Source organism: Pantherophis guttatus, chromosome 1, assembly GCF_059756535.1.
Source record: "Pantherophis guttatus breed Tessera chromosome 1, ASM5975653v1, whole genome shotgun sequence".
Classification (NCBI taxonomy): domain Eukaryota; kingdom Metazoa; phylum Chordata; class Lepidosauria; order Squamata; family Colubridae; genus Pantherophis; species Pantherophis guttatus.
In genome coordinates, this window is record NC_142063.1 from 338,915,329 (window position 1) to 338,942,523 (window position 27,195).

Here is a 27,195-nt window from a genome sequence, read left to right on the forward strand (position 1 = left end):
GGGGTGCAGATCTTATGGAAGTTGTGAATGGTGCGAGCTGCACTGGCTCCCGGTGGTCTTCCGAGTGCGCTTCAAGGTTTTGGTTATCACCTTTAGAGTGCTCCATGGCTTAGGACCTGGTTATTTACAGGACCGCCTGCTACCACCAATAGCCTCCCACCGACCAGTACGCTCCCATAGAGAGGGGCTCCTCCGGGTGCCGTTGGCCAAACAATGTCGACTGGCGGGCCCCAGGGGGAGAGCCTTCTCTGTGGGGGCACCTACTATCTGGAACGAGCTCCCCCCGGAGATACGGAGGATCCCGGATCTGTGTACCTTCCGTCGCGCGCTCAAGACTTTCCTATTTCATCAAGCCGGCCTGACCTAAGTCTTTCCCCTTTTAAATGGAAATTTTAAATTTGGTTTTAAATTATTGGGGGTTTTAAATTTGTTCAGCCAAATTATTTAATTCGTTTTAATCTATTTTAAATTTTGTATTTATATGTTTTATTCTATGGCTGTTCACCACCCTGAGTCCTTCGGGAGTAGGGCGGTATACAAATTCAATCAATCAATCAATCAATCAATCAATAATGGTAAAACATGGGGGGGGGAATAGGATGAAGAATGAATGAATGGTGAGTGAAAGGGAATTGATTGCAGATGAAAGTGAACAGTATGAAAGAAGTCCTATGAGATGGATTAATCATCTAGAGAGAATGGATGGGATATAAATTACCGTATGTCAAATATATGAAGGAAGTCGAATGGGAAGGGGAAATCCAAGCAGGGTTGATAAGATCTTCGCAGAGTCAAGAAATTTATAAAATAAAAGGCAATATACCAGATAGATCTCACCTTACAATCACAATTGAGTCCGAATTTTTGGTTGTAAGTCATATGTTGAGTCACCAGGTGACTGGACTCAATTTTAAACAAGTCACCATGTGACCAACTTGAAAGCAGAACTGTGAGGCAGGCAAATTCCTCAAAGAACAATTTATTGGATACATCATATTGGCACAACCGGTGAAAGTCGACTCTGAAAGTTCCCTCAGCTTTCACTTGATTAAAAAGTAAAAGTTTCCCCTTTCTCCCAAGTCACTGGTCACGCTGTCCAATCAAGGTGCTGGCTGGTTGCCTAGTTACTTCACTCCTCCTCTGGTCAGCCACCTGTCAGAACTTCCTTGGTTCCCACAGGAAAACTTTCTTGTTTTGGATACGAAACCCCATCTAGCTATCCCCCCCACTCCGCTCCCTGCCCCTTCTTCTGCTTTGTGGCAACTCTAAGCCTCCAAGATGGCCTCATTCAGGTTCACTTCAGAGTTGACATCTCAGTCACCCAAATCATGATTGTCCCAAAGATGCTTTTCAAAAGGCAACTGGACTTTCTGTGTTTTTCTTTGAAGGTGTTTCGCTTCTCATCCAAGAAGCGTCTTCAGAACGGAAGATGCTGCTTGGATGAGAAGCGAAAGGTCTTCAAGAGGAAAGTCCAGTTGCCTTTTGAAAAAGCACCTCTCTCTACTTTTTCCCTCAGTAAAAAATATGGGCACGGTAGCGATGGAGGTATCCTGTGCCAATCCTCAACTCTGGCCAACTCATTTGTGAGAAGCTAGAAAATTGACAAGTGTGTTGGCAGAATACGAGATGCTCCAGGTCTATTCCTTGATGAAATATTACAAGCTGAATAAATAAGATACACCGTGAGACTTTGTAGCCGGAGATGAGGGTTGGGAGGGAAGAGAGTGGGTGGTTTTGTTTTAAATACTCCCATTGACAGTCAGTTAACCTTTACGTTACCTAAATGAAAACTGCACAAACCTGAAATTTTTGCTGACGGGTTGCCTAGAAACGGGCAGTTGGTTACTAGAAGACAATGGATTCTCTGCTACGGATAGCACTATTAGAAATAGAGTCGGTTAACAGTGTTCCGTCTCGTGCAATTATCAGTTTTGCACCTACGCACACCTTTCCGTTCTTGCTCCACTGGCAGCTTTCTCCTGTGCGCAGTCCTCAAAGCTAAATGCTTGGGCAAACGCTGACGTGTCCTCTTAGATATCTTGGTGGATTTGTGCACCACGGAAGAAAGTTGGATAAGAACATTGGTCGAATTGTATCTAAAAATCAGATACCGAATGAGGAGGGCTGAGAAAATAAGAAGGGAGGGGTTAGGTAAAGGTAAAGGTTCCCCTTGGATATATGTGCTAGTTGTTCCCAACTCTAGGGGGCAGTGCTCATCTCTGTTTCAAAGCCGAAGAGCCAGCACTGTCCAAAGACGTCTCCGTGGTGATGTGGCCGGCATGACTAAATGCCAAAGGTGCACGGAATGCTGTTCCCTTCCCACCAAAGGTGGTCCCTATTTTTCTACTTGCATTTTTTACATGCTTTCGAAATGCTAGGTTGGCAGAAGCTGGGACAAGTAACGGGAGCTCACCCCATTACATGGCACTAGGGATTCGAACCGCTGGACCTTTCGATCGACAAGCTCAGTGTCTTATCCACTGAACCACTGCGTCCCTTTAAGGGAGGTGTTAGAGAACTCTAAAATTAGCAAAAATAGGAGGAGATCTGGAGAAGTTGAAGTGGGAAACTCCTCCCCCTCCCCCTCCATAAAGCCAGTTCTTGAAATTCCAACATTCCCATCCAGGAAGTTTTCGGCAATTGCACTTTCTTGTTTTTCCTTGAAGATGTTCCACTTCTCATCCAAGAAGCTTCTTCGGCTCTGATAAGAATCTTCTTCAGCTTCTTAGATGAGAAGTGAAACGTCTTCAAAGAAAAGCAAGAAAGTCCAGTTGCCTCTTGAAAAAGCACCTTTGGGTATTCCAGGCAAAGTACAGACAAGAATCTGATCTACTAAGTCAAATTGACACCCAATACGAGTCAATGGTTACAAGGGGAGGCTGGACTTAGCCTCATGTTGAAGTGTAGCAACTCCAAACTGATAATGTGTTTGACCCCACCCTCAGGCTCAGCCGGGTTATCTCCTACAGCAGGGGTCTCCAAACTTTGCAACTTTAAGACTTGTGGTGTGGTCTTACTAAAGCTTTATAGAGTGGTATTAGTACCTCCTTTGATCTTGTATCCCTCTGTTAATGCACTTTAGGATTGCATTGGCTTTTTTGGCTGCCGCTGCACACTGTTGGCTCATATTTAATTGGTTGATCATATTTAATTGGTTAAGATGGGGGTGATGACCCTGATATCTTCCCCTTTTTTTTCAGTTACCATTTTGATTTGCTTTATTCTCCCCACCCCAATGTTCTTGAATGGTTCAAATGGCATTAATCACACTATTATTCCAATAGGAACAGATAGCATAGAGCTGCCCTCAACTTCCACGCATCTGACTTCAATGCCCATTTGGATGGTTGTATCGTAGCTCTACAACTTATCAACGTATTTTTTCCTGCCTGTCTAAGCCGGGCATTTTCCGAAACAGCTTTTGTGCCTATTTACTCCTCGGAAATCATTTTCTGGCCTGTTTTTAAAATGCACCCTTTTACGGGAGACTGCTAAAAATAATTCCCAGCTCCACCCCGCATATTTTAACCAGTTCAGGATTTGACATTTTGCCTGAATTCATTTGCATTTCATTTCTACATGTTTCTGCTTCATAGGTGGAATGTAAGAAAGCACAACCTAAAGAAGTGATGTTTCCACCAGGGACACGAGGAAGAGCTCGCGGATTACCATATACTATGGATGCTTTTATGCTTGGCATGGGAATGTTGGGTAAGTTTGCACGAGAATGAATAATTGACTAGAATTTCAGCGTTCTTGCGATGCTTACAATAGCTGAGCCATTTAACTGCTCTTAATATTTATAGCTATTTTTACATTCCTCTTTTTATTACATTGTAAGCCGCCCAGAATCGCTTTGGATAGTGAGATGGACGGCACATACATTTAATAAATAAACATAAATAAATAAATAAATAAAAGGTCCTATTTAGTGCTTTGTCACCGGATTATCAAATTCCTAGGTTCAGAATTTACCTGACTTAAACAGGCTGCCACACCCAACGTCTGTGCGGGCTGGGCCCATGTTACCTCTGGAATATCAGAATTAGCATTTTAATGGGTATTTCCAGGAGGTTGTTCTCCCCACATTCATTTTAAAAAAAATAAATTTATGGTTCAAAATCCTCCTTTTCTCCTTTTTCTTTTTCAGGGTAGGGAGGGGAGAATGAAGCCACAGATTCTTCAAGGTATCTTTGACAGTTTAGCGGAGATAATTAAAAATCTTTGTGGCTTTAAATGGCACAAAAGCTGGAGGAGGCCTGGGGAGCAGCTTAATAGCATGGGTTGTGGCAATAATTAGAAGTTCCAAGGAGAAAAGATGGTATTTGAGCCGAGACCATTGTGTCCAGAAAAATACTAATTAAACAGGATAAATTGTATTTAATAGTGAAAATCTATTTGTGTGATAGATCATTCTCAGTTATAATTGGCTCTCATTTGCTTTTGCTTAGGGTTTTTTTTTTTCTGACATTACCTAAGAACTGCTTGGGGTCTATGTAAAAAGTATCTGTGCAGGTATGCCTGTGGGTACCTGAGAGTAGGGGGGACAGACAGGTAAATCAGTGGAAAAGGATATCAGGAAGCTCTTTATACCCTGTTAATATTTTTCCCCCCAGTTCCCTAGAAATGATGTTTTACTTTTCCACCTAACCCCTCTTTACTTTGTATTAGCAAGTTCATATTTCAGTCCTTCTTTGATCTACACCTAGTGCGGAACCAATAAAGGAGGATCAGGGTTGAGATGTGGAGTCCTTGGTGCTCCCTGTGCTGGTTGTTTTCTTACAGACATTTCCTTATCCAAATTAGATAACATCATCCATGCACTAGTTTGGATAAGGAAATGTCTACATGAAAACAACCAAGCTCAGACAGCACCCAGGACTCCTTACCTCACACAGAAGTTATAGCCAACACAATGAGTCAGAATAACAGAGTTGGAAGGGACCTTGGAGGTCTTCTAGTCCAACCCCCTGCTCAGGCAGGAAACCCTATACCTGTGATGGCGAACCTATGGCACGCGTGCCACAGGTGGCATGCATAGCCATATCAGTGGGCACGCGAGCTCAGCTCCGCCACGCATTTGCGCGCTGGCCAGCTGACTTTCGGGCCTTCTGGGCCCACCAGAAGTAGGGAAACAGGCTGTTTCCTGCCTCCGGAGGGCCTGGAGGGGGGGGAAGGCCCGTTTTTCTCTATCACCTGGCTCCAGAGCCTTTCTTGGAGTCTGGGGAGGGCAAAAATGGCCTTCCCCACCCCCCCAAAGGTACTCTGGAGGCTGAAAATGGCCCATTTGCCAACTTCCAGTCCCACCGTTTTCACCCTCCCCAGACTCGTAGAGAGGCTCTGGAGGCTGGGGACAGCAAAAAACGGGCCTTTCGGTCCCACTGGAAGTTGGCAAATGGGCCGTTTCTGGCCTCTGGAGGGCCTCCAGAGGGGTGGAGAAAGCCGTTTTCGCCCTCCCCAGACTCCTAGAAAGGCTCTGAAGCCAGGTGAGTGAGAAAAACGGGCCTACCAGGTCATCGCTGCCAGGAGTGGGAGGAGTGGGGGGGGTCGCATGTGCGGGGGCGGGGCGCATAGAATTATGGGTGTGGGCACGCGCGCATGACCCCCCTCTCCAACCACCAACCCCTCCTGGTATGCAATGGCAAAAAGGTTAGCCATCACTGCCCTATACCATTTCAGACAAATGGTTGCCCAGTCTCTTCTTAAAAACCTCCCCCAACTTCTGGAAGCAAGCCATTTCACTGATTAATTGTTCTCGCTGTGAGAAAATTCCTCCTTAGTCCTAGATTGGATCTTTCCTTGATTAGTTTCCATCCGTTGCTTCTTGTCCTGCCTTCAGGTTCAGTCAAGAGGGCTTCTCTCCAAGTGTCTCCTCTTTCTTTTGGTCGCCCATCTGTCTCCAAATATAGGTGCCTTTCCTCCTGGTGAGGTTCTGTGTCACGTGTGCTGTGGAGACATAGAGCAGGAAAATCACCCACCAAGAAACATTTCCATTCGACCGCTGAGGTTCTCTACTGTTCTTATTGGCAGAAAAATTGAAAATTTTCTTTTGAGAGTCCGGACTCGCCCCTGATCATTGGAAAAGTTTGAGCCAGAGATATGCCTATTGTGCTTAAGATAACTCTTGCTTTTATATGAGATGCTAAAAGTGTGGAGTATGGGAACCGCAGAGCGAAGCCACCTTCGGCTAAATGGAATTGTGGGCTTTGGCAAGTCTCCTTCGATCACACGGGTGCTTGTTAGTGCACGTAGGGTGCACAGCTTCATTAAGAGATCCAAATTGGTTTTGTTGCACTGGTTTTTGCAGGGTGACTCCTAATGTGAACTTATTAATTTCAAATCAGCCTGATTTGCTCTGAATGAGTGATTGATTCATGATGAAGGCCAGATGCTTAATTATCTGCTCCAGCTCTTTCCTGGACCCGTCGGCCTCTCTCCGAGCCCCTAGCATTATTGTGGTGGCATCACGAAGGCAGCCAAGTTGCAGGCAGCGGAAAAACTCCGAGCGTGCCAGGTCCTTCATCCGCAAGTTGTCCCCATTGCTTCTCCCAAGTCAGCCTCAAGGTCGATGGCTGTCAGCAAATTCTTAGCAGCGCAATCAAAATCTTCCTTTGCTAACTTGTCAACTGCACAGCGGTGAAATTCCACCCCTGAACGGAAGAAGGGTGTAATTAACTCATCAAGCAAAATTAGCATAGGGAGGGCCACGATGTGGCTTGAGAGCCAGGATCTTAAAGACCTTTAGTCATGTGATGCCGTTCCATGGGCTTTGAGCGTGCAACCAGAGGAGGAAACCAAAATAGGCTTGCCAATCATGGAGTATCTGGAGGTAACTGGGCAGAGGGGGAATAAGAAAGGCTTACGGGTTTCGGTTGGTCAGTGAGGAATCCTGAAACTTAGCTGATCTGGAAAGTCGAAGCTTTTCCGATGATTTTTCCCCAAGAAATTATGCCCCCCTCCCCCACTCCACAGTTTGGCAAGTTTGATGTCAGGCTCCAAAAATCAAGAAAGACACGCAGTGACTTCTAAGCCATTTTCTTTATTCTTCCCCTCCCCTCCTTCCACTTTCTTTCCTTCCCCTTCCCTTTCCTTTGCTCCCCTCCTCCTCTTCCACTTTCTTTCCCTTCCCTTCTTCCACTTTCCTTCCTTCCTTCCCTCCCTTCCCCTTCCCTCCCCTTCATCTACTTTCTTTCCCTTTCCTTCTCTTCTTCCACTTTCCTCCCATCCCCTTCCCTTCTTTACTTTCACTTTTCTCCCATTTCCTTCAATCCCCTTCTTCCACTTCCCTTCTCTTCTCCCAGTTCCCTCCCCTCCCCTTCTTCCACTTTTCTTCCCTTTCCTCCCCTCCTCTTCCATTTTTCCCTTCTCTTCTTCCATTTCCTCCCCTTCCCCCTCCACTTCTTCCTCTTCCCTTCTCCCACTTTCCTCCTGTCCCCTCCCTGTCCCCCTCCTCTTCTTCCATTTTCTTTCCCTTCCCTTCTCTTCTTCCACTTTTCTCCCCTCCCATCTCCTCCTCCCACTTTATTTTCCTTCCCCTCTCTTCTTCCACTTTCCTCCTCTCCCCTTCCTTTCCCTCCACTTCTTTCCTCCTGTCTCTTCTTCCATTTTCCTTCCCCCCTTCCTTTTCCTTCCTTTCCCTTCCCTTCCCCTTAAATTAGAGGTTCCCAACTCCTGTCCATGGACCGGCACCTGACCGAGGCATGCCAGAAACCGGGCCACGCAAACAAGTGAAGCCCCATCCGTGGGACGCAGGCAGCATGCAAAGTGGTCTGCAGAAAAACCTACCTCTCTCCATGGATCCAGTCCCTGGTGCCCAACAAGTTTTTTTGGGTGGGGCTTAAATGGCTATATTTGAAGCTTTGAACTCCCTTCCCTCCCATGCTACAAACCCGCCCCCCTCTGTTGGTAAAATTTATATCTCCAGACCACTGAAATGCTACCTGATGCGAACGTCTCATTTCAAGAAATCTGTCCCTGACTTTTTAATATTACTGTGGGAGCCAGACCCCAGCTGTGCATTAGTGCACACGTTCCATCTCGATGGGGTTGCATTCATGCATAAAAGACATTTGTGTCCTTCAAAGAAAAGTTGCTCTTCTAGAGGAGATGGCCCTTGCCGGAGAAAGCGAAGGAAAAGTGAGCCTAACACCACGAGTAACACAAGAGAGCCATTAGGAAGCATCGGAGGAACCTGAAACACAGGTTCGATATTGTTTCTAGTTGCCATTTTTCTCACGCAGGACAGGTAAAGATAGTTTTGGCAAAAAGCTACATGCTGTCGAAAAGAGATTCCCTCTGATCCCCCCCCCCCCATCTTCCTTCTTTAATCCTAATTCCATTGCTTGGGGGAAGAGAGATTTAGGTCAGTACAATCAGTCTAAAGCCATTCATAATATTTACACAGTGAGGAAAGTGTGTTCTTGAGGTCTTCCCAAAATCTTGCTAGATAAACCTTCTCCCAGCTGGATATGAGAGAGGCAATGAATTGGGATATCTTCTTAATCCTGCTGTCAGGGTTCCAAGGAACACCCCCAACGAAATAAAGCCCTGAGGTTCCTCAAAGTTCCAATTTATTAGAGATGTCATGTTGGCACATCTGGGAAAACCCGAATCTGAAAGCTTCCAGGTTTTCCACACCCAGCTGACAGTTCACAGCCCTGCCCCACACCCACAAGTTCATCACATTGTCCAATCTTCACGCTCAACTGGATACAATCTTCAGGCAGTCTCCATCAGACACAGGCAAAAGTCCTTGAATATGGAATGTTGTTATGACTAACTTTCTACTGCTCCAACAACCACTCCCTCCCAACTTCCCCAGCTAAAATATGTGGCAGTTAAGAAGCAAAAAAGAAAACTGTCTTCCAAAACTGACACCTGCAGTGTCCTTGTCTGGAGCTGAGAGACCGTTGGACCAGTCTTCCTACGCCCCAAAATTCCTCAGACTTTGTCATTAGTGTCAGAGCGAAACAGACACTGGCCTAGATGTAATCTAGAGGGATTTGCTGCAGGGGTGGTATTCACTTACCTTCACTACCGGTTTGCAAATGTGAGCGTGCGCTTGCGCAGGGCCTTCCGCACATGCGCAGGGCATTCCACGCATGTGCAGGGCCTTCCGTGCATGCACAGAGCCTCAAAAAAGTGCATTAAGGGGACGTGATGATGTCCGGACGGGTTGGGCGGAGCCTCCCACAGCCACCGCTAGCAATTCGCCCGAACCGGATAGGACCGGCTGAATACCACTACTGATTTGGCAATGCTCACCATCATACCATACAGGTAGTCTTCGAGTTATGGCCACAATTGAGCTCTACATGGGGCTCTACATGGGGCTCCCCTTGAGGAGCACCCGGAGGCTCCAACTGGTCCAGAATGCAGCAGCGCGGGTAGTGATGGGAGCAGCATGGCGCTCCCATGTAACACTGCTCCTGCGCGAGCTGCACTGGCTCCCAGTGGTCTTCTGGGTGCGCTTCAAGGTGCTGGTTATCACCTTTAAAGCGCTCCATGGCATCGGGCCTAGCTATCTTCGAGACCGCCTGCTGCTACCAACGACCTCCCATTGTCCCGTGCGCTCCCACAGAGAGGGCCTCCTCAGGGTGCCATCAGCCAATCAATGTAGGCTGGTGACCCCCAGGGGGAGGGCCTTCTCTGTGGGGGCACCTACCCTCTGGAATCAGTTGCCCCCAGAGATAAGGAGAATCCAAGACCTTAGTGCCTTCCGCCGTGCCCTTAAAACCCACTTTTTCCAGCAAGCCGGGCTGGCTTAAGAAGAAATTTTAAATGTTTTAATTGGTTTGTATTTTTAATTTTGGGCCAAATTTATATATATTTTAATTGTTTTTTAATATTCGTATTTTATGTTTTTTAATTTTGGCTGTACACCGCCCTGAGTCCTCAGGGAGAAGGGCGGTATATAAATTTAAAATAAAATAAAATAAAAAAATTGCTGGCTTAATCAGTTTGCATGATGTATTCATCCCCGGGTTTACTTATTTTTTTGGTGGGCAATGCTCACCAGGTACTCACCATACAGGTAGTCTTTGAGTTATGGCCACAATTGAGCTCAACATTTCTCTTGCTAAGCGAGACAGTCGTTAAGCGAGTTTTGCCCAGTGGTGAAATCTAAAATTTGTTACTACCGGTTCTGTGGGTGTGGCTTGGTGGGGGGGGTAATGTGATTTGGTGGGCATGGCCAATTTTTTTTTTTTTACTTTTAAAAACATTTTTTACATGTAAAACCATGTAAAAATGCTTTCAAAAGGCTCTGACGATTCCAGCTGAGTTGCCTGATCGTCAGAGGGTTTTTAAAAAACCCTCTGCCGATCAGGCAACTCAGCTGGGATCGTCAGAGCTTGGCTGGTCAGAGCTATTTAAAAGAAAAAAAAACACTTTGATGATCACGCGGCTCAGCTGGGCATGGGGGGCGGGGGCAGGGATTTTTGCTACCGGTTCTCCGAACTGCCCGCCACCATCACTGCCTACTTGCCCGAGCCAGTCCGAACCAGGAGCATTTCACCCCTGGTTTTGCCCCATTTTGCGACCTTCCTTGGCCCAGTTGTTAAGTAAACCTGCAGTTGTTAAGTTAGTAAGACGGTTGTTCAGTGAATCTGGCTTCCCCGTTGATTTTGCTTGTCAGACGGTCGCAAAAAGTGACCACATGACCCCGGGATACGGCAATCATTATAAATATGAATATACTAAACTTATGAATTTTGATCATGTGTCTATGGGGATGCTGCAACTGTCGTTAACTGTGAAAAATGGTCATAAGTCATTTTTTTCTATTGCCATTGTAACTTCGGTCACCAAACAAATGGTTACAAATTGAAGACTACCTGCATGGATTCCCTTTTTGTCTGGGTGAGTAAAGGAACAAAGATTCTGCTTATGAGGTTAAATCCCCAAATTTTGAAAACATCCTCCTTCTCCATCTTCTTCTCCTTTCCATCTCTCCTTCACCATCTCCTCTAAGCAACCACAAGTCCCAGAATCTCCATCCTGGGGGCCCATCCGTAGGCATCTGCTTCAGTATTAATACATTTAAATTGTTCTTTTGTTAACACATGTTCTTGTTTCAAACAACACGCTTGGCTATGAAGTAAGGAAATGCCTTGGGTTTGCATAACATACTATAACAGTAACAATAGTAGCAACCGCCCTACCTCCATTCTCAAAGGACTAATGAAACTGCGTGTTTCATGAAACCTTGCCTATTGTGCATTGCATTTTTAATTGGCCTAATAATGAAAAGTATCATGCAAATATGGACGTTGTGTTAATGGACCATGGACTGGCTTGAGGTTTGACAAAATCCTCTATAGCGGCGCCCGATCCTATGTCCTAGTCTCCATGTCACGACACCAGATCAAGATAGCAAGAAGTACCTATGTTCATGGTCAGGTATCTTCGATGTTAGCCTTGGAGCAAATACAGAAATAGAAATCTTGCAAACTGCAAGGTGAGTTTCTCCTCTTCGTTTATACAACCAGACAGGTCTTTTTGAATGATTTGAAATGCTTCTTTTCGGGCTTCTTGTCATCTGGGCAAAATTGCCTTGGGATAAGCCACCACCTTCTGCCAATCTAGCAGTTGGAAAGCAGGTAAAAAACGCAAGTAGAAAAATAGGGACCACCTTTGGTGGGAAGGTAACAGCGTTCCGTGCGCCTTTGGCATTTAGTCATGCCGGCCACATGACCAGGGAGATGTCTTTGGACAGTGCTGGCTCTTCGGCTTTGAAACGGAGATGAGCACCACCCCTTAGAGTCAGGAACGACTAGCACATATGTGCGAGGGGAACCTTTACCTTTACCTTTAAACAGGGGTGAAATCCAGCAGGCTCCGACAGGTTCTGAGAACCGGCAGCGGAAATTTTGAGTAGTTCGGAGAACTGGCAAATCCCACCTCTGGCTGGTCCCAAAGTGGGGTGGGAATGGAGATTTTGCAGTATCCTTCCCCTGGAGTAGGGTGGAAATGGAGATTTTGCAGTATCCTTCCCCTGCATGCCCACCAAGCCACGCCATGCCCACCAAGCCATGCCCACAGAACCAGTAGTAAAAAAATTTGGATTTCACCACTGCCTTTAAGCCACCAACAGATTTGCTTTCTACCTCTTGATAGTTTCTCTGCTCTGTCTTCCATTCCTTTCTCAACCTTCCCAGTCTCTCCCATCTTCCTATGATAAAGTCACTGCCAAAACAAGGTACTGGCTGGCGAATTTTGGAAGCTGAAGTCTACACATCTTAAACGCGACAAGTTTGAAAAACATGGACTCAGGGCAATCTGAATCTGGTAACCCTTGAGGGCATTCCAGGTCCACTAGGGCCACCTAAATTACGCAATTCAGGTCACCTGCAGATGGAGTTGTGGTTTACAGCTGCCGCAATTCTTAGCCTTAGCCCCGTAGGAAAAGACCCGAATCCAACCACTAGCAACCGAGAGTCTTTGGAACTGTAGTTTTAGCTTGGCACCTCTGTCACTAATAAGCCTGGGAAAAGCGTGGTGAAGAAGTTGCTGTTGTGAAAAGCATGTCTGATGTAGATACGAAGTTCTCTCTTCAAGGGAGGTAATCCAGGCAGAGCCTTGATTTCTCAGTTTAGTGACAAGAGATAATTACTGCAAGATTGATCATTTGCCAGAAGTACTGAAGCAAATAAATTGCTCAGTGCCCATCGCCCGGGCGAGAATGGGGGCTAAATGGGAAATGGCGGATGGGCCGGCCGGCCCATAATTTGGCTTGATGAAGCATCCACACGGGCACGATGTTAATGTGCTATTGATATTCAGCCAGCCAATTTTCCCCCCATTGCAGATCAGGCTCTGACTCGTTAGAGCAGAGCTGGGCACTGCAGCGGCAAATGAAGAGGAAAATTGAAGTAATGTTGTATTATAAATTTATGATTTCATCTGCCTGACCTCGAGAAATGTTCTGTGATGGGATATATGGATGAGAACTACGACCCAGTCAGCTGTATATTTGGTCTTTGTTGTTGGAGGTGGGGAGTGAAGGACCATAGCAGAGGTGGGGAGGGGACACAGGTGTCCTTATTTGTGCTCACTGATCCCAGTAGATTGGTTTCGAGCTTCTGTTTCCCTTGTGATGTGAAAGGGCAAGAAATTCTGTGGCTTACCTTGGCACCGAGCGTGCCTTTGTTTGAGTTGGCTAAAGCGAGCCTTCCCTAATCTGGTGGCTTTTATTGATTGATTATGGATGCCTGGATGCCACATCAGTCATCCGCCTTGAATGAATACATGGCATTACAATCATTATCAAATTATCAGAATGGTCGGATATGTCAAATAATAAATACAAACCGCGTAACCTCCTAGTGCAAACCTGTTGGATTGCACCCCACCACCACCACCCTCTGAATTCTCAGCCAGCCCATTTGGAGGGCAAATGGTTGCAAAAGCGATGTTTAACCTTTAACTATTCTGGTGAGAATTGCAGAAATTGAGCCAAGCTTCATTCATAGTGATGAAATCCAGGCACTTTCTTGTCAGCATGATGGAAGTGGATTGCTTTTGGGGTCTTCCTGGACAGTTCCTCTGACTTCTTAGTGTAACCTAATGGCCCAGAATTGCCATGTTGTCTCAAATCCACTTACCATCCAAGATTAATCTTTCTAACCTTCAAAGATCAGAACCTGAGAGCCGGGTTCTGCCTGCTGATGAGATGTGGAAATTATATCTCAACATTTGAAGGGCATCAGGATCACTGAGACTGAGACTCCTTCGAGGTCAGAGCCCCCATTACTAATAGGCCTATCACCTGGACTGCAGTATTCCAGATAAGCACAAGAGAGAAGCAGAGAGCTAGCATTGTCATTATCTTCTTGCTGCCATCTAGTGGTTCTATTGATTATTGCAGCTGAGATATAATGCCCTTCTTGTAATCTATGGGGGAATGACCTTGAGAGACAGGAGGAAGCACCACAGCTAGTCTGATATGTGAAATAGAATAGAATAACAGTTGGAAGGGACCTCAGAAGTCTTCTAGTCCAACCCCACTGCTTAGGGAGGAAATCCTACACCACTTCAGACAAATCGTTATCCAACATCTTCTTAAAAACTTCCAGTGTTGGAGCATTCACAACTTCTGCAGGCAAGTTGTTCCACTGATTAATTGTTCTAACTGTCAGGAAATTTCTCCTTAGTTCTAAGTTGTTTCTCTCCTTGATTAGTTTCCACCCATTGCTTCTTGTCCTACCCTCAGGTGCTTTGGAGAATAGTTTGACTCCCTCTTCTTTGTGGCAGCCCCTGAGACTGCTATCATGTCTCCCCTAGTCCTTCTTTTCATACCCAATTCCTGCAACCATTCTTTATATGTTTTAGCCTCCAGTCCCCTAATCCTCTTTGTTGCTCTTCTCTGCACTCTTTCTAGAGTCTCCACATCTTTTTTACATTGTGGCAACCAAAACTGAATGCAGTATTCCAAGTGTGGCCTTACCAAAGGCCTTATAAAGTGGTATTAACACTTCACGTGATCTTGATTCTTTCTATCTCTCTGTTTATGCAGCCTAGAACTGTGTTGGCTTTTTTGGCAGTTGCTGCACACGGCTGGCTCATATTTAAATGGTTGTCCACTAGGACTCCAAGATCCCTCTCACAGTTACTACAGTTGAGCGAGGTACCACCTATACCGTACCTTTGCATTTTGTTTTTCTTGCCTAAATGTAGAACCTTACTTTTTTTCACCATTGAATTTCATTTTGTTAGATAGCGCCCAGTGTTCAAGTCTGTCAAGATCCATCTGGATCTTGAGCCTATCTTCTAGGGTGTTGGCTATCTAAGTCCAAAGGCAGGATGGGAGTGGAGAAAGCATCTCAGAAGGGAGTTTCAGAAGAGTTGAAAATAAGGGAGGGGAGACGTGTTTTCAGACTTGCAAGATTCTATTACAATAACCTTACAGTAAAGGTAGTGTTATTATGCGGGGTTAGTGTTTCTTGTCTGGACCACTTCAAAAGGCCAACACTTCTACTCAAGAAAGAAACAGGGTTTTATTTTTTGTTTTGGAATACTCAGACAAAAATAACTTTTGTTTTCTTCTAAAACCCAAACAAAGCAACAGTGGGGTTTTTTTTTATTATCAGCAGCAGCATACAAAAACGAACAAGGCATATCCAGAGAAATTTGGAGCCTAGAAGATTTAAGTAGAAACTTGCTTGCCGACAAGACTATTTTTGGAACCGAATTGGCTGTGCTTTATCTCTTTCCTGTTGAAATGACTGTTCTCTTACATGATGCATTTATTCATTGTTGGAAGAGACCCACTCAAAAGACAATGTGACAAACTCATCCCATTGACGCTGAAGTGAGCCTTTATTTAAAAGCAAAATATAAGCGAGTGACATTTCATTGTGGAAGTGTCAATCACGGGCTAACCTGCTCCCTTAGTCAGAAACACGTTAATCAATCCCGTTGTTTGAAGCGAAACAGTTTGCAAAACTTACTTCTGACTGATCCAATGAATTTCTGACAGTTTATTTGCAGAAAAATGCATATTAAAGAGACCACCACATGTTTGCATGCATTCAAAGCTATAAAGCCGTGTTTTGGCCACCCTTGTTTTGTTTTCCGTGCTAAGTTCCGTCCCTTCATAATTAGTAATCAAAATTCATCCAAGCGTTTAATGTTCCATCTTTAAATGATGATTAATAGCAAACAATATGGACGTCTAAATCTCATCTGAAAGGGAAGGGACACGTTATGTTGGCAAAATAATTGAGCATGTTGCCGGGCTGCGCAGGAGCTTTGTAAAAATGAACACAATTGCGGGGATGAATCCTTGGAGAAAGAATAAATAGTGTATTAGGCAATTGAGGGCTGAGAGCTTGATGCAGGTTAAAATCAATCGATTTTAAAACTTGTTCAGTAATAGAAGCAAGGTTTCTGTATTCCTCTTAAAAGAGATGCTTTACGCTAGGCTACGGTAGGTGTTCCTGCACTTTTTGTGGGTGCCTGAATGGAATTAATAAATGAAATTAATTAATTTAAAAGTGTAATGCCCTGAATTGGCCAAGGCAATGAACCCTAGAGTGGGTTACCACTGGGTCTCTGCGTGATTTAGTGCTCTGCCTCGTGTCTTCCCATTCAGCCTCTGTTGGGGATCAATACTTCACTATTGAGTGAGATTGAATTACCTAATAATTGAATAACCATTCCTTTGCAGAACTTAATCAGAATTGCCAACTCACAAAGGAGACTGCCCATTTCACCCAGTCATGACTCACTACTGGGCCCCTTTCCCTTCCAGGAAGGCAGCTTACCTGCCCTGCTGCTGGACTCAAGCATATAGAGGTAGAATAGAATAGAATAGAATAGAATAGAATAGAATAGAATAGAATAGAATAGAATAGAATAGAATAGAATAGAATAGAATAGAATAGAACAGAACAGAACAGAACAGAACAGAACAGAACAGAACAGAACAGAACAGTTGGAAGGGACCTTGGAGGTCTTCTAGTCCAACCCCCTGCCCAGGCAGGAAACCCTACACCACTTCAGACAAGTGGTTATCCAACATCTTCTTAAAAACTTCCAGTGTCGGAGCATTCACAACTTCTGGAGGCAAGTTGTTCCACTGATTAATTGTTCTAACGGTCAGGAAATTTCTCCTTAGTTCTAAATTGCTTCTCTCCTTAATTAGTTTCCACCCGTTGCACCCGTTCCACTGATCTTGTTGACTTCTCCGTGAAAAGTATTTGCAATCATTTTGTTGAACCTTAGCATCCTACGCAGAATTAAAATCCCTCCGTCTTCCCAGCTCCTTCATCTTGCTGCTTCTGACTTTTGGATGTGTTAACAGTTGTCCTTCAGACTCTGAGGATGAAGCATCACTAGTACCTTAATCTCCAACTGTCAATAGTTCTGAAGCAAAGTACATTTGTTGTAAGCTCTCCAAATGTCAAAGCAAACCTGTGTTATGTGCTTATCCTTTAGTGCTTGGCATTTACTCTTCCCAGCTGAGAAAAGTAGGCAAGAGTCCTTGGCTTTGAGTTACTGGGGTGCATTTTAATTATGAATAGCAGGGATGGAGAGAAAGGGGGGAAGTGATCAAGAAATGATACTAATCTCTAGATCTCTTGTTATTTTTCTGTGCTCAGGGGTAAATGAAGCCCAAGTTGCATTAAACGTGCTAGCACCCTGTTTCATCTGCAATAATATTTGGGCCTTAGATGTCACATTCATCTTTGTGGTTTGCACAAGATACCTCTGTTTAGACTTTCTTATGAGATCATCGTACTGTACTTAACATTTAATCAGCATTGGTGTGATGCACACAGGAAAAAAAATCTTCTAATGCTTTGCACAAAAATCAAATTTCTTCTCTGTCTTTGGTGTAATTATTTGCATGTGGAATAAGAATCTGGGTTTAAATTAATTGGTTAATTCCTCTTTCTCAAATGCTTGTCTATTCAAGGTTACCCAAATTTTGTTGCAACCTATGGCCGAGGATATCCTGGATTTGCCCCCAGTTACAGTTATCAATTTCCAGGTATGTGAAACTTTCATGCATATAACGACAAGAATAAATTAAGGTGGTCGTTCTGAAGTCACCTTCCTTGGGAACAAACTCATTTGAATGATGTGACACTTGTGCAGGGAGTGGGGGGGGATGTCCCTGCTTAGGACTGTCTTATAAAACTAGGATGAGTAAGAAAACATTTTTTAAAAAATTGTGTGATAAGCCCCGTGCATTCTTAGATAAGGTACAAAAAGCTTTCTTTCTGATGCCATTTTCTACTGAGAATGGAGGAGGAAAATATATCTTGCTTCTTAATTGCTGCTGGCTATTTGAAAACAGCATTCTTTTTAAACAACAATGACAACCACTGCCTCAACGGGAAGCACAGGCACTGTCAACATTGTGTATTTCCTGCACTGAGTCCATGTATGCTATTAGGCAACCAACTCTCCAGCACATTTGCGAGAGATCAGACATCGACACAATACTTTTCCCTTATTTATTTCTCCTTCCCTTTGAGTCTGTTTTGTACAGCTGTCAAATCTCCTGCATTTAGTCTCTCTGTTCCCTCTAAGTTTACCGTTGGTAGTTCATCACTTGGAGAACTCCTGAGGTTTTGAAGTGTTAGGCTAGCTGGCTCTTAAACGTCTCCTCCTGACAATAATGAGCATCCTCTTCTGCTCCAGCTCTGCCATTATCAACAGGCAACCATTGAAACCAAAAGCCCTAAGGAGTTCTTCATGCCAGCAACCCCTCAAGCTTAAAAAGGAGATGCCAAGAAGAGTTCAGAGGGTGGTACTTACTTGTGGGTTTTCATCTCACCTTAAGATTCTGGGAAGGCCAGTTTGGTGGATTAACTGCTTACTTAGTGCCTGCCTGCAAACCACAGCTAGAAAAAAGTGGCAACATTTTATTCATTGAAATTTGAATATGTATCAGATATTAAAGTTGATCAATGTGTACCACGGGTGTGAGTTTAAGCCATCTTGCCCTTCATCTGTAGTTATGAACAAAATACATGATGGGGGGAAAACACTTTGCTCAGGTTATTTAAGAAATCCATGAACGATTGTCTTCGTTTTAAACAAAAATCAAGAAGCTTTCCTTGTGGCAAGGCAGAGGATGTGAATTTTTTCCCCCTGTTTCAGTTAGGCAGGCTCTGAAAATTGCTCTTTCTAAATGCCTTTGCAAAGCATTTTATTTAGGTAGGCAGTTAATATTAATTAAGTCCTCTAGTTTAACATAATTATTGGATGCTGTTATTTTATGATGCTGTTTGAATTGTAAAACACTTAGATGCATATACTGTATGATGGGGAATGAGAGAGAAAGAGAAAAAGATGAACAGAAAATAATATTGAACCTTACAGCAAAAATACTGGGATTCAGGGAGGTACCATTTTAAAGATCTAAACATAAGCTTTTCCCAGCCATTGGAGATTATGGGAACTGCATTCTAACGTATTTGGAGGGTGCTAGGTTAGAGAAGATTGAGTTAAGATTATCCACACTCTCACGTGGTCTCAAATCCCCACACGGAGAAACAAATATACCAGTTTGTCAGTTCGTGAGTTCTATCAAATTGAGGAGAATGTTTCACAGACTTCTAGTTTATTCTTTCAGAGAGGCTTTTTGCCAGGTTCTGAAAAGTATTCAGCCGATCGAAAGAGAATGGACACATTCACAAATGTTTTAAGTATCGCTATCCCTTTCATCCCCTTGCTTGCTGAAACACTGAGAGCTCAATCTGTGACTAGACACCTGTCTGCTAACAAGCGGCAGTGGGAGGACAGTTTTTAATCTGAAAATAAGTGGCACTGAAAGGAGGTATTCATCCCCTCTCGCTTTTGAACATTTGGGATTCTGGCTTGCTAGTTCTGAAAGTTGACAGATCAGAGAGGCTACATAGGTTGGCCTTTCCTACTAGCCATTAATATAGGGACAAGAGTTGATAATTCTTATAGCCTTTTCCTCATCGTCCCATATTAACACTTCTTTCAGTTACCTGGCCCACTTTGATTTAAAAGAGAAGAAGGTGCTGTTCTTTTGGGCATCATGTTGTTTTCTGTATCAGGGGTCTCCAACCTTGGCAATTTTAAACCTGGAGGACTTCAATTCCCAGAATTCCCCAGCCAGCTTTGGAATTCTGGAAGTTGAAGTCCTCCAGGCTTAAAATTGCCAAGGTTGGAGACCCCTGCTCTGTAGTATGATCAGTGCTTAGAATGGGCATCGTCTGAATGTCAGCATTCATATGTGTACATTTCTAGACATGGACAGGAAATGAGATGTATCTGCACTTCCACTAAACCATTTTGGAGATTGGGTATATTTGTATAGTTCACATTTTTAAACAGCATGTCCGGGTGCTAATTCAAAGGGAGTCCTCATATTTATTTCTGACCAACCTCCTGGTTTCTCTACAGTAGGACCAGTGGGATGTATGCAATCAAAAGTCTTCCCCATCACCAGTTTTTCTTAAAGATTATTAGGAATGTAAATCTGATGCATGAAATATTAAGTGGAAGGATGCCTTCGCAACCTCTTCACTACCCAGTGCTGGTCTAATTTATACAGTATATCCCTCTCCGAAACAGGGCTATATCACAGCTGTACACTAAACTGGTTATTTGTTTATTTAAATATTTTAGCCCACCTTGGATTGCAGGACTCAAGATTGGAGCACAGTCAATAAAAACAATTTCAGCCTGACGATTCTAAAGATAGGGAGCAGGTTCTAATTAAATTAACTGGAAAAAAATTAACCAATTTTGTTTTGCCTTGGAAATTGCTTTGTCAGTCATTAACCTTCCCAGACAAAGTTTGAACTGGGCATTAGGGGCAAACCTTGCTAACTAGGATGAAACTGAACATATGTAATAGATGTATTTCAACTCTGAATGCTTCTAAAGCATTCTAGAGTCCAGTTTTTAAAAGAAAATGAATTAATGTTTTGTTTTGTTTTGTTTTGTTTTGTTTTGTTTTGTTTTGTTTTGTTTTGTTTTGTTTTGTTTTGTTTTGTTTTGTTTTGTTTTGTTTTGTTTTGTTTTGTTTTGTTTTGTTTTGTTACAAACTCCTAGATGCTTCTCTCTTGATCTCAGATAGAATCCCAGATTTGTTTTGCAGAGAATAAATACTTATTTGAACCAGGCTGTGGGACAAAAATCAAACGGTGGACAAGAGCAGTTTAACTGCCTTGGACACAGTCATACTCACATATCACGACAAAACAGATCAAGTTTTTCACATTTTCCTAGCAAATTGGGAGGAGGGATTGAATGGCTACAGTCTCTCAGTCCACTCCAAGTTGGTCCAGCGAGCATATTTTCATCTCATTCTAATTCTCTGAAGACATATGGGAATATTAGCATTAGCCAGCCAAAATTTATCTTCGGGGGTATCAGGAGTATTTGTTTAAAGCTAACAAGTTACACTCCTTCATGTACACACGCATGCATAACTGTCCACCCTGCCTGGCACTAGCAGCTTTACATATTTACCTAGATATCAAGATATGGGCTGCAAGAAGCCCTCGTCTTATGACTGTAATTGATCCCAGAATTATGGTCATAAGTTGTGCCGGTCATTAAGTGGGTTGCGACATGACCACGCTTAATTTTATTACCCTTGTTTGCAGGGGTTATTAAGCGAACACAGCTATCGTTAAACAAGCATGGTTTAACAGATTAACAGAGTTGGAAGGGACCTTATAGGTCATCTAGTCCAACCCACCGCTCAAGCAGGAGACCCTAGACCATTTCTGACAAATGGCAGTCCAATCTTTTCTTGAAAGCCTCCAGTGACGAAGCTTCCACAACTTCCGAAGGCAACTTCTGTTCCATTGGTTGATTGTTCTCACTGTCAGAAAGTTCCTCCTCATTTCTAGGTTGAATCTCTCCTTGGTCAGTTTCCATTCATTATTCCTTGTCTGGCCTTCAGGTGCTTTGGAAAATAGCTTGACCCCTCCAAATGCAATCACGTGACTTGGGGGGGCAGAGCTCTGGGGAGGTCTGTCATAGCTTCAAATGGTCACTAAGCGATTGGTCGTTAAGCAAAGACTACCTGTACTTTGATCAGATAGACGACATCATGATCTTAACCAATCCTTGTACGTCTTAAGATAAATATAGATGCAATACAGTTGTATTACATTAAAGTTTTATTGGCTCTGTTTGATAACTAATGAACTCAGATCGGTAAGCAGCAGCATTATGGGAGCTGTTTACTTTTTCTCTGACCAGGATTTTAGTGTATCTCAAAACTATTGCATATCTTATACTAGCAGAAGCACAAACAATACAACTAAGGTTCACTTTGATTTTCAAGATTGTAACCCTGTTATGGGGGTTGTAATCCACAGCTGGTGGTTTGGTTGCAGTGGAGCATGGATTGTGAAATTGAAGCACTTACTAAAGAAAGGTTGACCTATAATTCTATGAAGGCCAGTTAGAAATTTGTATTTTGTGTCAGTTAATGTGGCCAATCCTTTGCTTGGTTTACGCATGCTATTTGCTCCTATCCAGGCAAGATGGAATGGAATGGAATGGAATGGAATGGAATGGAATGGAATGGAATAGAATAGAATAGAATAGAATAGAATAGAATAGAATAGAATAGAATAGAATAGAATAGAATAGAATAGAATAGAATAGAATATCAGAGTTGGAAGGGACTTTGGAGGTCTTCTAGTCCAACCCCCTAACCCTACTCTGCTTCAGACAAATGGTTATCCAACATCTTCTTAAAAACTTCCAGTGTTAGAGCATTCGCAACTTCTGCAGGCAAGTTGTTCCACTGATTAGTTGTTCTAACCGTCAGGAAATTTCTCCTTAGTTCTAAGTTGCTTCTAAGATGGGCGGCAAATAAATACATTGATTAAATAAATAATCAGGGGGGAAAAGAACCCAGCCAAACAAAATAACAGGGAAGTTTCCAAGCAGTAAAACTACAGCAAAACCTAGAATAGGTTTTAGCAGCAAACGGTGAGATTCTGCCACCATCCTTTTTCCTTGGGAGGTGCTGTTTACACAGAGGTTTTATCTACCATTCACATCTACCACAGATCTCTCTTTCAAGAGACTTCCCATAATCTGTTCTTCTAGGCAATACCCTTTGGGTTCCTGACCCCTTATGTGCAGCTTGCAAACTTGTAAAAAAAAACCAATTATACAATTTTATATAACATTTTCTGTGATTTGTGGGCGGCAAAGAAGTAAAAGAAAATAAAAACTAACGTGATAACAGTGAAGCTGCTGTTCTAAAATTCGAAATATTTTTTCTTTTAAAAAAAATAATACTTACACCAGCCTCCCAGGTTTTGCACACTCTTGCTGAAAGACATCTTGGCATCTTTTACAAAACCACTTGCCACGGGAAATGTCCATTTCTAGTGCAAAACAGACCAGGAGGAGTGAACAGCCAGCTTAGAGGTGGGGAAAACACTAGAGGCTCATTCTTTCCCTTAGAGTGCCCCCCCCACTCCCGAATTGATCTTCCACTGAAGAAAGCAGATGGCAGGCAGAGAAGGAGCAGAGCTGGAGTAAAACACACAAGATTTTTCTGTCTGTATGTAGTTGGATCTCTGCATATCGGGCTTTTCTGATATCTTCAGCCTCTTAGCCAAGAAGAAGGGTTTTTCTTGGTCATGGGTCAGCTGCAGTGGGGTGCCTTCCAACAGCTCTAAACTGATAGCCACAGGCCCATCTGTTGACAGATGTCAGGACAAAGGGGAACGATGGAAGAACCATCTGAATCCAATCCAGCCTGAATTCGGTCAATCCAAGCCCCGGAGAAGTAAATTGGGGTTACTCAGAAAGAATGATTGCCGGGTTATACTTTTCTATCTATAAACCTAAGCTCGGAATTGATTAGGATGTGGCTTTCCTTAACCCTCATTACTGTGTGTCAGAAGCCTTCATTACAGCACAGGCCCTGTGTCAGTTCCTATTATAGCACAGATGTGTTACACGTCCTAAATATAGTATGGTTCTGGGCTAAAATAGGACGGCTCAACCAGATTTCCCCAAGGAAATAATAACCTCCCGTATATTAAAATAGTGACACGTTCTGCCATTTCATTCCCTTTGCAAACGGCCCGTTTTTGCTATTGTTTTGAAATTTAAATAGAGGCAGGCTTGGCTAACTCCTTTCGTTCCATAGAGGACGTTCCCTTTTCGCTCATTTGCTTTGTAAGCAAATAAAATGCCACTTGGCACTGTATGGAAATGTGATATTTACTTCTCTCAGGTGAAACAATACCACGATCCAGCTGTTCCATTATGTGTCTTTTCAATATTTGGGAAATAGGGATGGTGGTGGGTTGTGGGTTTTTTAAAAAATTTTTGTTTTGTTTTGTTTTGTTTTAAAAACTGCTGCCATTTGGGCTTCTTTTATGATTTCTCTTGCCAGGCCATGTTTGTTTAACTGTTTGTGTTGATGTCAAGCTTGGACTTTTCTGGGGGTACAGAACCAATCAAATTTTGAAGTGGGTTCCTTTACTGGTGACTTAGGACAGCGTTCCCCTTTGTAGGGTTCTTGGCTGTTGTGAAGACTTGTTGGGAGCCAGGGAGAAGATCTTGGAGAAGGCATTCAGAAAGCGAAAGGACTATAGGCACCGAAAAGGCATGCTTTGGGCAGGAGGTGGGAAAGTATTAGAAAGATATTCAGATTGAGTGCCCTTGACTCCCTAATGGGCAGACTTAGATGATTCCGTTACTACCACATATCTCAATAAAGTAGAGTTCTAGTGATCCTCTGATGTCTATTTCATGGGTTGGTCTAAACCAGTGGGGTCAAGCTCACATCGTCACCGCAGTGCCACATGACGTATCGGGATTTTTTTCCCCCTTCACTAAACCGGTCGTGGGCATGGCCATTGCGTGATGCGTCCAGCCTACGGGCCGGGAGTTTGACAGCCCTGGTCTAAACAAATAGAGTTAGCAAAGCAGGAAACAAGGCCCTGTGCTGTTATTCATCACAACTGGTGGGAGCACTTATTCAATTGGGGCTGATCTTGAGAACAACGAATAGGGTGGACCAAGCTAATATTGGATAGAGGACCAGGCGTAATATATAAAAAAAATTATCTTCTCACCCTTATGGGTAGTCTATGTCTTCCTCAGTCTTGGCTCCTTTACCAGAGGCCTGGGAGTTCGAGGGTTCTGCACAGGATCTTAACTGTCCCTAGTGATATATGTATATATATGATTGTGTGTGTATATGTGTGTACATGTGTGTACATATTGCAGTTCTCTTCATGTTCACATAGTCACACTTCAGCTTAAGGAAGTTTATACTTTTTATTTCTATTCTGACATGACCAGTGGTCCAGAGTTTCAGCCTTCTGAACAGAGCTGAGTAATGGAACTCTATTGCAGTTACTGTGTTTCCCTGAAAATAAGACCTCCCCTGAAAATAAGCCCTCTCCAGAAAATAAGACCTCCCTGAAAATATTTAAATGCATGTGCAGCCGGTCCCCGCCATTTCCTCTGGTTAGAGTTAGGGAGACAGAGCTGGAAATCAGGTAAGACGGCAAGAGGAGCCCCGTCTTGCTTCAAACGCCCCAAAATAATAAGACCTCCCCGAAAATAAGGCCAAGCACTTATTTTGGGGTTCAAAAAATAGAAGACAGGGTCTTATTTTCGGGGAAACACGGTACACAGAAAAGGCACAAGGTCCTGATCTGGGCAAATACTGTATGATATGGCTCTTGGCTATTTAAGGAACAAGCATCCATGTAGTCACAGGGATTTAGCTTGGCTCAAGAGGAAACTTTATTTTTCATCTGTTCTCTAGTCCTTCACACACCTCACTATAAGACAAGAAGGACCTGATACATAGACTTCTGTCATCAGATTAGGCTTCAGGACTAAAAAGTAGCAAAACAAGATTTCCAATCCCTCCCTCCCTGCCACCAGGATTAGTTTATCCATTAGACACAGTTCCCAGGGCCCATGACTTTTTTCCCCATTTTTTATCAGAATAAAAATGAAATAGAAATTCTTTATTTTTCATGCCTTTTGATAAATATTTATTTCCATAGTCTTTTCATAGAAAACAGGCAAATGGGCATAGAGTTGGAACATCAAATCAAGGATTTTATTTATAATTTTAGGCATAGTAATAGATACTAAAATTTAGTAATTTTGAAGATATGTAATAGGTATTATGATTAATTGGAAACAACTGATTATTACAAAATAATACTTATATAATTTGCTATTCACTGTTTCTCTGTAAAAAAAAATATAAAAAGTATTGAAACTTATGAAATATAATTTTAATGCTATTTTTATTTTTGGGAGGGGCCCACAAATCCTATAAAATTCAGTGGTGTTAAAATGATGAACTGAATATTGTGATGTCACAACACAGACCCTGCCCTTTACATGCTAGCCAGTAGCATTATGACATAAGTACACAAGAAGCAGTGTTTCCATCTCAACACACATTTCCTCACCTGGGATTGCCCAGGTTGGACCCACGGATGTTTTGCCTAATGCTTTGTGGTGGATTGTTTTCACTTATGGTTTCATGGCTTGAAATGTAAACTACATTAAGGACCCTTCTTCCAGAAATTACCTTTTACATGTACAGTAAGTAAATAATACCTTGTGTAATTTGTGTTACAATTCATTGAAATAATTATAAAGAGCTCAACTCTCTGTAATACCCAGGGAAACTGGTTAAGGTGTCCTTGAAGAGTAATTTTTAAGAGGCTGGACAAAGTTTTTTAAAACTTTGAGAGATAGAAACCCTCAAACTACTTTTTCCATCTGTTTGATGGATTGCACTTTTTTTTAAAGAATATTTTTCTTTTTATTTCTCTTCTTTTTTGCATGAGTTTTGAATTTGAGCTCTAAGCACACAGCGCTTATACGCAGTATCCTGAATAACGGGAAGCGAGCTTCCTATAATCTTCTCGGCTGTCCTTACCACTCTCTGTATGGACTTTCTATCTGAGGCACTGCTGCCACCAAACCAAACAGGGATGCAAATGATTTGTTAAAATGCTCTCAATTGTGCCTCTGTAAAAAGTGGCCAGGACAGAAGGAGAAAAATGTGCTCTCCTCATTCAACTCAGGAAATGCAGACGCTGGTTTGCACGCTTCACTAAAGATGACATGTGGAGAGACCGAGTCAGATGATCTGCCATTTCTTGCCAGACATTTACTGAATGGAACAGCAGTATCTCTGCTGTCCTTCAGGATGGTGGGTATGGCTATTAGACAAAGGAGGAGCATAAATATAATTATCTTAGGTGCATGATCAAGTAATCATGAACATTAATTCAAGTTTCTGGCAACTGTATAATGATCATTCCCCCACCTATACTGGCAAAATGTTCTTTTTCCTCAGATTGTTATTTTCTGAAAGCTACTTTGCTACTGATTTGAATAAGCAAGATAAATAAAGTAAGATTAGAAATGCATACCCCTAACTGCATACCGCTTGCCAACTATGGTGAAAATCATGGGTAAAAGTATACAGTATATAAACAACCAAAGCAGATAAATTAAATTGGATAAAAAAATCCATTGCAACATAAAATTTGTTAACACAGTATTGAATGAAGGAATGGAATGGAATAAAAATGATTTTGCCTGGTCTGAGAAAAGGAATGAAGTAGGTGCCTAATAGGTGCCTCATTTGGGAGGGCCCGGCCATCCCCTATATTTCAACCATACAAGGCTACCAGAGGAAATTTTCAAAAATGACCTCATGGTTTGAAAGTT

The 27,195-nt window shown here is 42.9% G+C and overlaps 1 protein-coding gene across 14 annotated transcripts in view; it reads left to right on the forward strand.

Annotated features, from left to right (window-relative positions):
* MSI2 (musashi RNA binding protein 2) overlaps positions 1-27,195 on the forward strand; it is a 645,448-nt gene that overhangs the window by 539,824 nt on the left and 78,429 nt on the right. For all 14 annotated transcript variants that reach the window (XM_034420743.3, XM_034420731.3, XM_034420734.3 and 11 more), the window contains exons 9-10: positions 3,597-3,711; positions 17,420-17,494. In XM_034420743.3, coding sequence (XP_034276634.1) covers positions 3,597-3,711; positions 17,420-17,494 — 190 coding nt within the window. The remainder of the gene's footprint in view (positions 1-3,596; positions 3,712-17,419; positions 17,495-27,195) is intronic.